Raw genomic sequence first — 17178 nt, forward strand, 5'->3', positions numbered from 1 at the left:
TCCCTCCGACCACCACATTCATGGAGCTCAGCCACGTGCAAAAGCACAATTAATATTCCACTCAGTCTCCCGCCCGCGCCCCCCCCCCCAACCCCTGTCCCAGCCCAGCTGCCTATTGGAAGAAGATGGAAACCAGATTTGCAGCCGCATGCGCTGGCATGGACACGCAGAGAGGGGTAGGCCTGCTCCTCCGTGTGAACGGGCGCTCTCTCCTCCGGAGGATTGTACATGCGCAGGGATGGCAGGAGCCCCACGTGCAGGCCCACACCTCCGTAAGCGGGATCACCCGCCCAGCAGCGGTCACACCATCGTGGGCGGCACACCCAGCCTCTCGCCAAATCGATGTCCGGAAAACACACGGGCTCCTCACTTACAAGGCCCATATTTGCTTTCTGGGCAGAAGGAGACAGAATCATAGCGGTTCAGAGCCGGTAGGATGGAATTTGAGAGACTATTCCATCCAAAACCCTCCTCCGACTGGGAAGAATCTGAGGCCCTGGCTTAACCTGGATGGCAATCAGTCCCCGCTGAACTGAACCGTGCCTGGTGGCATTTTCGCAAAGCCTTTGGTTTAAACTCCCAGCGCTGCCTCTCTGCTTCCTGGTGACGAGCCATTCAGCCTCACCAGCCTTGGAGGCTGGGGATACCGAGGCTCTACACGGGACAGAGTAGGGGTACTTGGCAAGGGCAGTATGTCATCAGCGAAGTCAAGCCTCTGGCTTTCCAGGCTTCTGCCCTTTCTCTGAGATCCGCCGTCCCAGCTCTGTCAACCCCCGGTGAAGCAAGAGAGGCAGGGGAGCATCCCCGACGACATGATGGCTCCCTGAGACCAAAGACTAGCCTTGTCGACTTTTCTCCCTTGACTTTACACTTGGGAGAATGAGCAGGATGCAGGACAATGTGCCTGAGTGTCCGTCCTAGGGGCTGGAGCCAGCAGCCTGGGCGACAGAGGCATCTGGAAGCCCAGTTGGTGCAGGTGATTCGAGGTAGAAGAAAGAAGGGGGAGATCAGAGCAGGACCCTGAGCAGAGCAGGAAGTGGGTGGAGCTGTTCCCCAGGCCGCGGAGCAGACGCTGGGCCAAGAAGGGGCGGGCCTGCCTGTCGTTGTGGGATGGGACAGCGGAGCAGAAATTCAGGGAAAGACAAGCTAAATAATTACCAGGAAGAGGAGCTGGAAGGGAGACAAGTGTTTTCTCAGTCCTTAAGGAACTTCAGTCTTCAGAGAATTCGGAGAGGGGGAAAAAAAATTCTATCTTTAAGGCCCTTCTCCAAGGTAGGGTGGCCGGTGACTCACTCGCGGCTAAGAAGGCCCTCCCCTCTGCGCCTGCCTCTCCCTAGTGAGCAAACCCAGTTCATCTGGGGTGAGTGGAAAGGGCCCCGGATGAGGAGCCCAGAGGCCCGGATTTCAGTCCTATCTCTGTCTCATTGAAGCTGGCTGACCTAAGGAAAGCCTCTGAGGCCTCGAGGGCTTGGTTTCCTGCAAAATAAAGGACTGGTTAAGTCTGGTGAACTCTCTGAGCCTCCGTTTTCTCATCTGCAGACCAGGGACGATAATAATATCCTGTTTCATCGAATCAAAGATGTTATCAATCGTGCAATTTGCCATTTGTTTGGCACCGTACATTAAGAAGGAAAAAAAACCACTGTCCATTCAAGCATAACATGCTCCTGATTGTAACACACTTTCTGATTTCAGAGATGTTTAAATATGCTTCTCAGAATCAGTGAATATGATATTTATCTCCCCAGCGTGTTCCAAGAATTAAACGAGATAATACAAGTCAAAGTATTTAGTGCCTGGCACAAAGCAAATTCTCAACACCAGTCAGATACTGTTCCCGGTGGAGCCAGGAAGGAACCGCAGGCCAGAGAGCTGGGGGTCTGAGGCGCACCCCCACCCTCCTGGCAGGGTGCCATCCCTGGGACTCCACTTCCACCCCAGCAGGAGGTACAGGGAGGGCAGTCATGTGGCCCCTGTGAGAGAGCCACAAGAGAACAAAGGGCCCCGTCTGTGCCCCGGAAGTCAGCCTAATCTCCAGGATGAATATGCTTTCATTTCTCAGAAGTTCCTGGTACAGTGTGCCAAAGCGTTTTTCCCTTTACGATCCAGGCAAACAAGGCAGGTTTACTTTGGGCAACCTTCTCACCACCACCCAGGGCCTGCCTGCCAAATGTAAACACCCAGCCTTGCACCCTCCTCAAGGCTCCAGGGCCGAAGCCTGGAAAATCAGAGCAGTGGGCCTCCTAAGGAGGCAGGCCCTTCACCCCATCTCCCCCTACTCTGTGCCATTCCTGGCCTGCTAAGGACACATCTGGAAAGTGCTTGGAGAAGACAGGTCCCTAGGCATCATGAATACCTCTCCCATTTGACAGATGTGAAAACTGAGACCCAGAGAAGGGCAGTGACTCTCTAAGGGTGTCAAAGTGTGGCAGTCCCCAGCCAGACCCCCTACCCTCACACACTCAAATGCACACACACACACAAACGCACACACACACACACCTTTCCTGCTCACAGCTCAACCTGGCAGATAGCTCTCTCTCCACCTGACCTACAGTGTCTGGGACAAGCAGGAAGCTTATCTCTGAACCTTCTCTCCTGTGCGTCACTGCCTGGGTTGCGGCATCTTATGTTTTACGCTTCACAGCTGGAACTGCTGCAGACAACACCAACCGGATGTTGCTGAGCCCACAACCGGAGGGGCTACGGTCTGTGAGCTTTTCCTGACCTGGAGCATTTGGGGATGTTTGAAACACCAATCTGGGCCTCCTTTCCCCACCCCTTCAGATGTACAGAAGGGGCCTGAGACATCTGGGTTGTGGGATCAGGCCTGGCCTCAGGACAGGCTTGGAGGAAGCAGACCCTCCCTGCTGGTCAGAGCCCAGACTGCAGACCCGGCGAGCTGTCTAGTCTCCTTTTCTGGAAAATCTTTAAGAGATATAGATAATGGGGGCTTCACTGGCAGCCTAGTGCTTAAGAATCTGTGCTTCCACTGCAGGAGTGCAGGTTCAATCCCTGGTTGAGGAACTAAGATCCTGCATGCCCTGCAGTATGGGGGAAAAAAAGGAGAGAAATAGATTCAGAGGGGATGGCTGCTATAGAAGGCTTCAGGTGGGCCCTTGAATCTGAATAGGCATAGTTCTTTTTTTACCACTGGAACAGTGTCCGTGTATATGTGCATTTGGCCTCGGGATTTCACATTCATCTTCTCTCTCCCATGTCACTGCCTGCCCCTCCCTCCCAGTCCTTCTCATGCTTTCTCTTCTACTTGCTGTTCCCTCTGTCTGGAATGCTTTTCCCTCCATTTTGCCCCAGAAATAACTTCAGTTCTCAGTTCACACATCATGTCTTCAGAGAAGCCTTCCTTACACTCCATCATACCACACTATTTCCTTCATAGTCCTATCACTATCTGAAATTAACTATTTATTTATTTGTGTACCCATCCCTTCCTCATTCACTCTAGAATATAAGTTCTGAATCACCACTGTACCCCAGGGCCGGGTCTAGGGACTGTTCACAGGTGCTCAATAACACCTGTAGGATGTATGCAGAAACCCCCTGCCATCCTCACCTTGGCTGGGGACGTGCTAGGCTCGGCACCACCCATTCCTCTTCCCGCTCTTCTCTCCTCCCCCCAGAAATTCTCTTGGGAGCTCCCCCCTCTCAGACTCCACAGGAGGTGCCAGAACCAGAGTGTCTCCCCAGGATTATTTTCAATGGTTTCCTGGGGTGTTCACCTGGGTAAGAATCAGGAAAGAGAGGACACTCTAATCTTATTTATCTAAAACTATATAATCTTCCCCAATCACTTAAGTGGTGGCTGTGTCTCTAATTACAGAGCAGGCTGGGAGGAACACAGGCACAGTTTCCAGCCAACCTCAGGCAGAGGGGCGCTTTTGTTCCTCCTGGGAGCCTGCAGAGACTCCAGCTCAGGAGCCAGGACTCCAGACACCTGTAGTCACAAAATCGCCCACCATGGACTGGCTTGTCCACCTAGCCAGAGATCACAACCATTGCCCCCCTCCCCACGAAAGGTCAGTCAAATTCTCAGTGTCTGACCGCTCCCCAATTGGCCAGAAATGACACACCTGGGGAAAACACCCACAGGCTCAGCACCCTCATTCTACCTGCCACTGTTTCGAGAGTGAACTGATTTCTTTCTGGCCCAGCCTAACTGTCAGAGGGCTTCCCCAGTGGCTCAGTGGTCAAGAACCTGCCTGCAATGCAGGAGATGTGGGTTCAATCTCTGGGTCAGGAAGATCCCCAGGAGGAGGGCATGGCAACCAACTCCAGTGCTCTTGCCTGGAGAATCCCGTGGACAGAGGAGCCTATAGTCCACAGGGTCACAAGGAGTCAAACGCAACAGAAGCGACTTAGCATGTAACACAGCTTCTCAGAGTTGCATTGCTGGTGAACCGGTCCCCACAGCCTGGGCTGTATTCCCAGCTTCTTAGGAACAAACTCTCCAGGAGGTCCAGGAGCTAATAGTCATATGACAATCTGGAGGGTCAGAACTTCATTCTCCAGAACTATGTCAACTGGATCAGGAGATGGGCAGAAAGCCACATGCCTCCCAGCCTACCCCAGGCAAGCAAACAGCTGCTATCTCAGCCTAGGTGTGCCCTTTCCCCACCTTGGCACTGAGAGAGCAATCTGGGTGACATCCCTGGCTTAACTGCAATGACATCTCCGCTTCTTAAAGGCCTTTTGGTTCCTGAGCTAATTAAAAGCTCCAAACAAGGAGGACACACTTAATCCTATTAATGACTTCTGGGCAGGAACCATGAGCCTAGCCCTCTGAGGGAGTGACTTTCTGGCCATATCCATTTGCTCAGGTGCCTGGTGATTGTTTATCAGCCCTTTCAAGAGATTAACCTGTACTCTGGAGCAAGTCACTCAGATAATGGATCCAGGGGGCCTGGGAGTGTCCCGTGACCACGGAGCATGCACCCAGCCCACATCTTGGCCCACACAGACTTACATGGCTTCTATTCTCCAACTTCTAGCTCTTCAGAACCATTAGGGGTACTTGATGAGAAGAGGGGTCCTTACCTCATCTCTCCTGCCCTCCCCCCTCCCAATAACTTTCACACACAGGAAAGCCAGATACAGTCTTTGCCCTAGGGATCTCAGAGTCCAGAGGGGTCAGAGACACAGGAACAAACAATGACGATCAAGGAGGTAAGCACACCATATCCTGTGAATCTATAGCAATGGTAACGGCTTCAGTCTGGGGTCAGGGAAGGCTTCTTGGAGGAGGAGACCTGAAAATCCCCCCATGAGAGGAGATTCGTGGATGGGCCCATGAGATGGAATTCCCTGACTATGGACTTGGTTCAGACTCCTGCATAAGCCTAGAGGAATAGAAATAACAGCTCCCTCGTGAACTTCATGGGAGTGTGGTTGGCAAAGCCTTAAAAAGCTGAGGTTCAAAGAACAAAGTTACTGGAGCTAGGAAATGTTTGCTTCAAGCCCCTACCTTGAGCAACAGAGATTTGCAAGACTAGCTCGGAGCTGTCTCTTTAAAGGAGTAGGGCAATAACTCCTTAGACCACACCCCCTCCTCATTAATATGAAATTATCGTGAATATTGATATGGGAGGCGTGGCGCCTCGGCCAGCTGGGCTAACCAGCCCGGGGTTCCCGGCTTCGCAGAGGAAAAGTGACAGAAGCCGCGCAGAGGGAGACGCAGAGAGAGCGGAGCGCCCGGCAGCCACCCAGTCTCGGGGGGGAGCGCTGAGCTCCCCCGCCCCCGGCTCCCACCCTGTCCGGGGGGGCTCCTCAAGCCCTCAGCCCTACTCCCGGGCTCCCCATGGAAGCCAGCTGTGCCCCGGGAGGAGCCGGCGGAGGAGGAGTCGGCTAGATGCCCGCGGTGCGCCCGGGGCCCCTGAGCGCAGCCCGCTCTGCGCCGCTGCCCTAAGGCCTCCGCGCCCCCCGCGCCCCCGACCCGGGGCCGCGCCGCCTCTGCCCGCCCCTCCCCCGGGGCTTCGCCCGGGACCTGCCCGCCCCCCCGCCTACCCCGCCCGCTTGCCAGCGCTCGGGCCGGAGCTCTGGGCCGGGCGCGCCGCCGCCCTGGAGTGAGGCGAAGCCCAGCCGTAGGGGGGTCTCCGGAGCCGGCCGCGATGGACGCGGTCTTGGAGCCCTTCCCGGCCGACAGGCTGTTCCCCGGATCCAGCTTCCTGGACTTGGGGGATCTGAACGAGTCGGATTTCCTCAACAATGCGGTAAGATGAAGGGTCTGGGCTTCGCCTTCCACCACTCCTTACGCCTCTTCGCGGTGCACCTGGGGCCTCCAGAAGAACGGGACTATACACATCACTGGGCAGAAGTGGGGGGAGGGCGGCTCGGCGCTGGGTCCCCTTGAGAGACACGTACTTAGGGCTCTGAGATTCGGTGACCCGATCCCTCGACACTTCCCTGGAACCCCGAACCTGGACCCGAGCCTCCGAGCTTGCGCCAGTCCGCGCTCCTCCTGGGGGCTCCGTCCGTGTGGAGACACTAGCCTCGGCCTTCCAGGGGAAGGGAACTTGTCGAGGAGTCGGGGCCATGCGATCCCCGAATATGAGCTCGAGAGACACCGATTCTGCTCCTGCCGCGGTTCTCCTAGTCGTCCTCCAGCCCCCAGCCCGGGGTTCCGGGGCCAGATTGGACACAGTGGCGGCGCCCTTTCCTGCGCCCCCTTTAGGACCTCGGTGGCTCTGCCTCCGGCTCTCCGCTGGGGGGCGCACAGGGGAATGTTCGAGGGCCAGCGACCAGACGCCCATTGCGGGTGGGGGCGCCGGAGCCAGACCCCGATTTTGAGCCAGACTCGGAAATTCAGGGGTGTGCTGTGCCTGCCCCCCAGGAAATCAGGCCAGAGATGTCCCCCAGGGAAGGACCTGACCCTCAACTGGTCGGGGGCAGCACAGGGTGATCGCTCAGGAGGAGGGAGGTTTTTCTCTAGGTCTGTCTCAGTCCCTCGAGTCTCGCTCCCCGGGGCTTGTAACTATCCGTGTGTCCCGGCTTATGCCCACCCCCACCCCCGGTAAAGAAACGTGGCTTCTTTCTTCTTCCCTCCCTCCTTCTCTCGGGCTCAGCCTTAGGGCGCTTGGATGGGGGGTAGGGTGGGAGATGGCCTCTGTAAGGGGAGAAAGTACTGGGGTTCAGAAGGGCATGAAGAGTTGAAACGAGGGCAGCTTGGGGGTTCTGAGGGGATCCCCACCCCGGGCACTGAACTGCCTCTCTCATACGCATAGTATTCATCTCAAGGGTCTCTATTTGCTGACCTCTAACTCCTGCGAGTACCATGAATTTGGCAGACAAGAGTCGAGTGCACACAGACTTAAGGGATTGGGCATCTTGGACTTCCACCTAAACTGTCCCATGCTGCTGATGGGTAAACAAGCCCAAAGACAGGAACCTGAGTCAGGGAGGCACGGGGTGAGAGGTCCCCTGGTCCTCCATTAGGCAGCAGATCCAGGTCACCCTGCTCTCCGAGGAAGGTCCCGGGTTCCAGTTAGAGAGAGCACACTTCTGCGGACAAGGAGGAGGGGAGAGAGCTTGACCTGGTAGTAGGGAGATCAGAGTTCTAGTCCTGCCTCTGCTTCTGCTTCTCCCTGGGGAGCCTGGGCTATGCTTTCCCGCCTGCGCCTGTTTCCTCGTTTACAATACAGGGAGAGATTGGATCAGTCTTTCCAACGATGCTGTGGCCCAGGGATCTGGTGTTCCACACACCCCTCCTGAAGCTGGTGACAGACACTGCTTGGAGGGAGGGGGGCTTGCTGGAGCGCATGCCTTTGTTGGTGGAGCCCCCTGTGAGGTTCCCTGAGCCCGCAGCAGCTCCAATTTGGGCTTTCTTCTGAATGAACTCTGCCGCCTACAGCCTCCTGCCGCGGCTGCATTGAGCCTTGTGTCCCCCAGCTGCTCATCTGGGCCTTGGTCCAGCGCAGGAAAGGATGCGTGAATTGTGATCAGACAGTGATATCCATTACTGGGCCTGGGGAGGAAAAACTCTGCTGAGGGAGCTCCTTATCTCAGGCCCAAGCAAGGCCAGGTGAGGCAGGTGGAGAGGGAAGAATTTCTAAGAGGAAAGAAAGCTCCTGGGATGGGAATCAGGAAACTGGGTTCTAGCTGTGCTTCTGCTGCCAGCCAGCTGGGCAGTTCAGACAAGTGACTTTTCTTCCTGTAGGCCTTGGATTCTTTATCTGAAACATGGAGCTATAGAAGGCTTTCCCATAGTGTTATTATAGAGATTTAGTGAGCAAATTGAAGATGACTGTGGGATGACGCCTGCCAGGTAAGTTTCCGTAGGTAACACACTCTGGAGGCTAATGGTGCCGGTGGTAAGGACTGCTCGGGTAGGAGTTGCTGTGTGCCCCTGAGCAAGTTACCTTCCTTTTCCGGTGCCTCCCTTTAGATGTCTAAGGTCCCTCCCAGTTGGGAACCCATTCCAACCTCATCCCCAACTCCCTTTTCTTTCTGCATAAGGATAGGAAAGTGTTTCCAGGGTTGAAGATGGGAATGGGTGAGGTCTGTGTGCTTCTCAGTCTGGAAGATGGAGGGTAGGTTATTCACTATCCTTAAAAATCCAGATAAAGGCCATGAAGTCACAGTAGAAACTAGGTATGCTCTATTACTCTGTTAAAAAGGCAAAAATCAAAAAGGATGTTCACCTGAACACAAGTGTGTAAGAAATCAGAGGCAGGAGAATTAGTTGCATACTCTGCATAAGTCTTGTGTGTTTGGAGGTGGCCAGGGGTGCTGCATGTTTCCTTCTATGAGGACATCTTTATCCTGTGGCAATCTAGTCTATGTGATTCTCAGAGACATCCCTGGGAAGGAGCTCCCTTTCCTGCCCAATGAGGGGGCTTCTCCTCCCCTCCTCTCCCCACTCTCCCACAGTTCCTGATGTGCACCACTCCCCCAAACTACAGCCCTCTTCCCTGGGACCCTTTAACCCCTGGACAGGTAGGAGGGAGGGCCTGGTGTTCAGACAACTGGGATAAAGGACCAGAGGGAGAACAGGTCACGTCCCCAGAGATACCAGCTCCGTCCTCTGGCTCAGGGGAAAGGATGACTCTGGTTTCTCTAGAGGGAAATGGCTCTGGATCCCCGAGAAGCCCCACAGCTGGGAGGGTGTGGGGAGGAGGGGCAGGCGGAAGAAGAGTTCTGTTGTCTCCGAGGGGCGCAGCAGGAAGCTGCAAGGATGTTTGCCCAGCACACTCATTCACCTCCCTGCAGCTGGGGAGGCCAGGTGTGGGAATGACTGGGACCAGGGACCAGGCCTGGAGAAGAGGGGTGTGAGAGCTAAGGCTGATCATTGTCCCCAGGCCCCCTAGCCTGGCTTCTCCTGTACTGAGCAGGGAACCGCTACCATCACCACCCCAGCCTTTGGGGGATTTAGGGAGATTAGAGAAGTATGTGCATTTGGGTGTTTCTTTGTCTGTGTGTGGGCCCTTAAAAGGGGAGGTGTGTGTGTGTGTGTGTGTGTGTGTGTGTGTGTGTGTCTTTAAATTTTCACCAACAGGAAAGAGGATCCAAGGAGGAAAGAACTCTAGTCTCCAAACAGAATACACTAGTAAAAAGCTAATAGAGAAAAACTAATGGAGGAGCCCAAATCTCAGTGCCCCCATTCAGGAAGGGAGATCACCCCCGACACTTCCTCCTCTTCCAAAATGCTGGGTTTGTTGTGGACAGCTTTGTATTTTGTTTTTGCTCCCCCTCCGCCCAGCTAAGATGTGAGCTCCTTAAGGGCAGGTGTTTATCTGTCTTGTTCATTGCTGTATCCCCCCAGTGCCTAGCACAGTGCTTGGCACAAAGGAGGCTTCAACCAACCATTGCTGATGAATGAAAGGGAACCCAGGCCAGGCCACACACTCTTTAGGGAAGAGGAAAAAGAATCCTCATCTCCTCCCAGCCATTAGGGTCCTGTGGCCCACACTGTCTCTGAAATTCAGGAAGATTTCCAATAAATTATCATTGCCTTGAATCATCCCTATCCTATGCAGACTCCCATAGCCCCTGGTCTAGGATGGTCTCCAGCTGACTGATCCACAGCATATTTGAACTTGTGGCTTAGGCCTCACCCTTGAGCACTGGTTAGCCCAGGGCTTCCATCTTCCCCAGTTTCCCATTGTTCAGGTTGCTCTGGGACACCTGGATCCACACTCACCCAGCTTAAAACTAAATCTTTGCTAGTCCTGCCCCAGGGCCTGTGTACATGCTATTCCTGACCTCTAGAATGCTTTCCCTTCCCTCCAGCTCTCTCCATCTCATCTTCCTCAGTTCAGATGTCACCTTGTTAGAGAAGCCTTTCCAACCACCTTAAGTGAATCCCTCTATCATTTCGTTTCAGTCCTTTGTGGCTGTTGTTGACCATATTGCATGGCACGCAGGCTCTCACTTCTCTGACCAGGGATTTGAACCCATGGCCCCTGCGGTGGAAGTGTGGAGTCAGCCGCTGGACCACCAGGGAAGTCCTTGTTTCAGCCCTTTGATTTCTTCATAGCCCATATCCCAGTTTACAGTTATCTTATCAGCTTATTGTCCATTTCCTCTGTGAGTAAGCCTGTTCCCTGAGAACAGAGACCATGTCAGTTGTGTTCATCGTCATAAACCTAGGACAGTATCATGGCACAAAACAGGCCCTTTATATAGTAAAACTCTGCCGTGAGACAATAAGCCAAGTGCAGAAATTTTCAATCATGTAAATGTGGAGTTATGTTATTGTAGGATCCATGAAAAGTAGTACTTTTCAGTTGGTCTGTACTATCACAAAAAAACACAAAAGTAAAAATGCAAAACCTCAGTACATATAGCAGACCAAACGAAGGACGTTCCAAAGCAGCACAAGGCAGCCACTTCTTTACCAGCCCCACAAAGATAAGAGTTTTGCCCACTTTTATTTGAGATGGGCCCCAGGTATAGGACAGAAGCCAAGTCTGGGTCATGTTGCAGTGTACTTTGCTCCATTTCAAGGGTTTACTGTATTCATAGAGAAAATGACTGCAGATCAAGGCAGTCCTTGTAAGGGAAGGGGAGACAGTTTTTGTAAAGACAGGCCTGAGTGTTCAGGACATGTACTGATAATTCCAGAGGGGGTCCTGGCCTGGCCAGCCCTGAGGGTAACGGGGATATTGGATCCCACGAAAATGCTGTCTATGCCCCGTTCTGCTGTGAGGGCCCTCCGGCTTCCCTGGACTGGCCGGGAATTTGCTTGGTTATTCTTCAATACACACATCCCATCCTTTAACAACTGGGAACTAAAGGAGCGCCAGTGCTGGTCACCATGCAGAGTGACCTCCAGCCACTCACGACCGAGTGAGAGAGACAGACAGGGATGTGGACAGAGTGGCACCACAGATGCCACGAGGGAGCAGGGCACCAGGAGAGCCAAGGAGGCGCCCCCAGATGGGCTGCTGGTCTTGGAAGACTCAGAGGAGATGACCTCCACTCCCTCCCTCTCCAATATCCCCATCCTTGTTGTCAAAGGTGTTATCAGGAGGCATTTCAGCAGGGCGGACTGGGGCTGTGTCCCTTTTACTGAGCCTGGTATACAGGCATTATTGTCCCTTGTGAAGATGAGAAAACTGACCCTTACAGAGGAAGGGAGATCTAAATGCTGTTCTCAGGGCAGGGTCCCGTGGGGCCAAGGGGGAGAAAGCCCTGTCTTCTCTACCATTCTCGTTCTGATTTGAACTTTGCCCTCTAGGGCAAGGAACATTTGAGATCGCAGACAGCAGGGGGGCCTCGCCTTCACCCTCACCTACTCCCATCTTTAGGGCGCCATGGATGCCTAGAGCTTTAAGGGCAGAGCCAACACATTGCCTGGCCTGAGAGGAGAGACCCCACATCCCTTCCCCTACTTTCTCTTCATCCTCACTCCCTGGCCCACCTGGGATCTTGGAGCTTTGCTCTCTGCAGCTCCCAGGACTCCCCAGGAGGGTGTGGCTGGCCACTGTACCAGGACAGGGAAGGATGAAGGGCACCCCACTTTGTGTCTTCCCCTCCCCCATAGGGTGTTTCTCCTGCAGGTCCTGGTCCCAAGTCCTCTCAGAGCATCCCTCTGTGGGACATGGCTTGCCCTTGAACCTCCATCAAGAAACCAGCTCCAGAAGCCAGAGAACAGGCTGTTCTTCTGGCCGGCTCAGCGCTCCAAGGGCAGGATGGAGGAGGAAGGTCTGGGTGGAGTTAAGTCAAGACCACGAGCATTGCTCTGGCTGGAACACGATGTGATCTGCCTCAGCAGGCAGGGTAGGTAGCAGAAGCCTGGAGCAGGACTGGGGGGAAGGTAGGCCTGAGGATGTCCGGTTCAGGCAGCTGGGAGGGGCAAGATACAGCCCAGATCTCTGACCGTGAGAGAAAGCAGATCAAAGGGGATATCCCTGCAAAGTCAAAGATGCCGAAACTTACAACCTGGACATAGCATGTCATCTGAGAGGCCAGCTTCACGGCTGGAGCAATGCTGGGCTTCCCTGCTGCCGGGTTCAGTGTGCCTCGTCCCCCAGCTCTCGAAGGACAGAGCCTTCACTGCAGCTGCCCTGACCCCTTGGTTCTGGGCCCAGGAGCCACTTCACCCATCACAGAGTGGCTGACACATCTGGGCTGGGCTGTGTGGTCCGACCAAACAGCTGGACAGCAGCAGCAGCTGTCCCCCGCTTCCCCCTTCCAAAAGAATAACAGAAAGGAAAGCAACAGTGGAGAAAGGCCGGCTCTTCAGGCCCTCATGGAGAGCCAGGAGGCAGTTTGCTTTTCTTTTCTCTTTAATGCTTATTTACTTATTTTTGGCTGTGCTAGGTTTTCACTGATGCGTGCAGGCTTGCACTAGTTGGGGTAAGCGGGGCCTCCTCTATTGTTGCAGAGCATCAGCTCTAGGAGGGCAGGTTCAGTAGTCATGATGCAGGGGCTTTGCTGCCCCACAGAGTGTGGATGCTCCCCTCCCAAGCCCAGACCAGGGATTGAACGTTTGTCCTCCGCATTGACAGGTGGATTCCTAACCGCTGGACCACCAGGGAAGCCCCTGGCAGGCAATTTTAAAACAATTGAGGGGACTTGCCAGGGAGGCAGGCAGGGCTAAGCCTTCCCCATGTGTTCCCCTCTGTGGAATGTCCTCACCGCTCCTCACCTCATCTCCCCAGCTCACTGTGTGACCTTGGGCAAGTCACTTCCGCTTTCCGGGCCTCAGTTTCCTCATTGCTGAACTAGACTGAGAGTTCTTGAGGGTAGGGCAATTATTTTTGTCTATTCCCTAGTCATGGCCATAGTGACTGAGTGCTCAGGAGATGTTTATTTATTGAATAGATGGAAGGAAGGAGTGAGAAGGGGTGACAGAGGGATGAACAAGGGGGTGGCTGGGTAATGGAAGAAAGGGTACTTCCACACGTCCAGCTCTGATGGTACTTCAGGTGGCTTTTGTTTATTTATCAAGTAGTGAATCTTCACCTCAATCCCACATATGCCTTTTACTCTATCATGGGCCTTTTCTTTCTGCTTTTTTTCCAAGTTTTATTGACGTATACTTGATTTACAATGTTGTGTTAGTTTCCAGTTTCCAGCCAAGTGAATCACTTATTCAGTTCAGTTCAGTTCAGTCGCTCAGTCGTGTCTGACTCTTTGTGACCCCATGAACCGCAGCATGCCAGGCCTCCCTGTCCATCACCAACTCCTGCAGTTTACTCAGACTCATGTCCATCGAGTCAGTGATGCCATCCAGCCACCTCATCCTCTGTCGTCCCCTTCTCCTCCTGCCCCCAATCCCTCCCAGCATCAGAGTCTTTTCCAATGAGTCAACTCTTTGCATGAGGTGGCCGAAGTACTGGAGTTACAGCTTTAGCATCATTCCTTCCAAAGAAATCCCAGGGCTGATCTCCTTCAGAATGGACTGGTTGGATCTCCTTGCAGTCCAAGGGACTCTCAAGAGTCTTTTCCAACACCACAGTTCAAAAGCTTCAATTCTTCGGTGCTCAGCCTTCTTCACAGTCCAACTCTCACATCCATACATGACTACTGGAAAAACCACAGCCTTGACTAGATGGACCTTAGCTGGCAAAGTAATGTCCCTGCTTTTGAATATACTATCTAGGTTGCTCATAACTTTTCTTCCAAGGAGTAAGGGTCTTTTAATTTCATGGCTGCAGTCACCATCTGCAGTGATTTTGGAGCCCAAAAAATAAAGTCTGACACTGTTTCCACTATTTCCCCATCTATTTCCCATGAAGTGATGGGACTGTGGATGCCGTGATCTTCGTTTTCTGAATGTTGAGCTTTAAGCCAACTTTTTTATATATCCGTTCTTTTTCAGATTCTTTTCCCATATGGGTTATTACAGAATATTGAGTAGAGTTCCCTGTGCTACACAGTAGGTCCTTGTTAGTTATCTACTTGATATATAGTAGTGTGCGTATGAATCCCAATCTCCTAATTATGGTGGCCTTTTCTATATGAAATATGTCATGCACATAAGAGAATATATATACGCATAAATATGAATTACAAAGTATAATAAAATGGACACCTAGGCACTCATTACTAGCTCAAGCAATTGACCCAGCTCTCAATATCCTGGGCTCTCAAAGCTGCATGAGTTGGTGGAAAAGCTGAGTGGCAGACTCTAAATCCACACTCCACTCTGGGCAGATCCTGGATAGGAATTCTCCTGAGACCTGGTGCCTATTCCCAGACCCCACCTGACAAGACAGCAAATCCCAGGTCAGATGGCAGATACCTCAGAAGCCCTGGGAAACCAAGCCATACCTGAGGTGGGGTAGGATGACCACTAGTGGTCAATTTTAGCCCTGGCCAGACCGGGGAGCAAACTGAGGCTCTCACCTCTCGTCATCTGGGTCAGTTTGGACAGGTGCCTTAACCTCTCTGAGCTTATTTTCCTCATCCATAAAGGAAAGATGACTGTAGCACACAGGGTTCTTAAGAACTCAGTCAGATAACTCTTGCAGAATCTAGCACAGCGCATGGCACATGGCAAGCCCCCTATAAACAAAACAGTAGTTGTTACTGGTGTTTTTATCCTGATTGTCGTTGTCAGAAAGGCAGGTCCCCAGCACCGGACAGCCCTTGGAGGAATGTCCCAGCTTCATCCCTTTGCCGATCCCTAACCATGGGGGTTTTATTTGCCTGTCTGTTTGACCTCCCTGAAGCTGAGAAGCTGCCTTCTTTGGGTAAAAGCCGAAGACCCTAGGCCCTTTCTCAGGCCTCTGTCTTCCAGGACGTCAGGAGAGGGATGGCCAGGGATGGGCAAACCCGGAAACCCGGGTGAAGACCCAGTGCATGGAACGGGGGCCCATATTTTGTGTCTGGCCCTGCACCAGGTGGGACTGGGGCGGCAGAGAAATCCATCACTCCTCCCACGTCCAGGGTCATCACGGGTCCTTAAGAGCACAAGCTCTGCAACCAGAGCTTAGGCTCAAATCCCGGCTCAACCACTCGCTTACTCTCTCTTCTCTGTGCCTCAGTTTCCTCTCCCATTAAACGGCAGTACTGATAGCACTTACCTGGTCTTCTGAAATTTAAATCAGGAACTGCATGGAAGGAGCTAGAACAGCTGTTCAGTCGCTAAGTCGTATCCAACCCTTTGCGACCCGACGAACTGCAGCATACCAGGCTTCCGTGTCCTTCATTATCTCCCAGAGTTTGCTCACACTCATGTCTGTTAAGTTGGTGATGCCATCCAACCATCTCATCCTCTGCCACCCCCTTTTCCTTTTGCTGTCCATCTTTCCCAGCATTAGGGTCTTTTCCAGTGAGTTGGTTTTTCACACCAAGTGTCCAAAGTACTGGAGCTTCAGTACCTGGCATATAAATATCAACTATCATAATTATTATTATTAGGTATGCTATATGCCAGGCCTATGTGAAACCCTGCAGTGGGTTCAGGATAAAATCTATCCTATATCCGACCTTCAAGGTAGTTAAAGTTTAGAAGGAGAGATGGGCCCCATTGTGGATAATTAGAGTTCAAGCCATGATATTAACCAGTGACCTAACCGTCTATGAGTGCTACAGTGAAAATGGATAGGATTCTTCCACCTGGATGATCAAGGAAGGCTTCCTGGGGGAAGCAGCACCAAGTCGGACCTTAAAAGATGATAGGAGTTAGAACGAGGAGATAAGGGTAAAGGCCTTCCAGGCACAGGGAATGATACAAGCAAAAAGCCCGGCAGCCGTGGAGCTTCCAGCTCCAGGTTTAAGGAGCCATCCAACTAGGCTGCAGGGAAAGGAAAGATGAGGCATTCCAGCTACAGTGGGAAGCTGAGATCAATCTGTAACAGACCTTGAATGCTGTGCTTAGGAACTGGGAGTGTTTTCAGCTGGCAGAAGGGAGACAACGCAAGTTTTCAAACAGAGTTCTGAGCTGAACAGGGTGGTGGTCCCAGCTGTCCTGAGCTGTCTCAGTGCTGGGAGGTCTAGGGTCCATTAGGATAACCAAGCTGTCTGCCTGTCTGCATGAACAGGGCCTCTCCCACAAGACAGACAGCACCGTGGGCCCTCTCTGTGCCCAGAGCAGGCCGAGGCAACAGCAGACCCCAGGGCCCTTCTCTTCTCTGATTTCTACCCCTTGCCCTGATGTGACTCGCGCACTGGCCAAGAGCACCAGTTCCCTGCTGACTGCCTCATCCCCAGCACTCAGGGCCAGGCTGACCTGGGGAGGCCCAAGGCAGCTCCACCCTTGCAGAGATACAAGCTGTCCTAGCTCTGATCTGAACCATGTCCTGCCTCCTGGCCCAGCCCCAAGACCTTAAGGGGGTTCCTTTACCCCCGCATTACAGTTCAAGACCCTCCACTATCAGACCAAGCGTGTCCTTATTGACCTCGAAGGAACCTAGAAGGATCTGAGCCCTCCCTCTGAGCCCAGCCCCGCTTGGCACCTCCTCTCCTTGGCCCTCGCACCAATCAGCTGGGACAAGATACCCAAAGCCCCTTCCATCACCCTCCCAGAGAGGAGGATCAACCCTGCCCTCTACCACCCCAAAGCCTTCACCCCTCTCTCTCCCAAGGCTGCAAATCAGTTCCACATTTGGGATCTGGCAGGCATTATCTGCTCAGAACTTTCTCCTCCCAGTTAGCTCAGGCTTCCATCTCCCCACCATCGGTCATGGTCAGCCCATGGGGTGTGTGGAAGGGGAAGGGCTTTTTTTTTTTTAATTTTTTGGCCTTTGGCGACCCCTTCAGAGGCCTGAGAGG

At 53.2% G+C, this 17178-nt stretch overlaps 1 protein-coding gene across 1 annotated transcript in view; it reads left to right on the plus strand.

Annotated features, from left to right (window-relative positions):
• Nucleotides 1-6114: 6114 nt before the first annotated feature.
• CREB3L1 (cAMP responsive element binding protein 3 like 1) overlaps nt 6115-17178 on the plus strand; it is a 37610-nt gene continuing 26546 nt past the window's right edge. The window contains exon 1 of the mRNA XM_052652786.1: nt 6115-6227. Coding sequence (XP_052508746.1) covers nt 6126-6227 — 102 coding nt within the window. The 5' untranslated portion in view covers nt 6115-6125. The remainder of the gene's footprint in view (nt 6228-17178) is intronic.

Source organism: Budorcas taxicolor, chromosome 15 (assembly GCF_023091745.1).
Source record: "Budorcas taxicolor isolate Tak-1 chromosome 15, Takin1.1, whole genome shotgun sequence".
NCBI lineage: Eukaryota > Metazoa > Chordata > Mammalia > Artiodactyla > Bovidae > Budorcas > Budorcas taxicolor.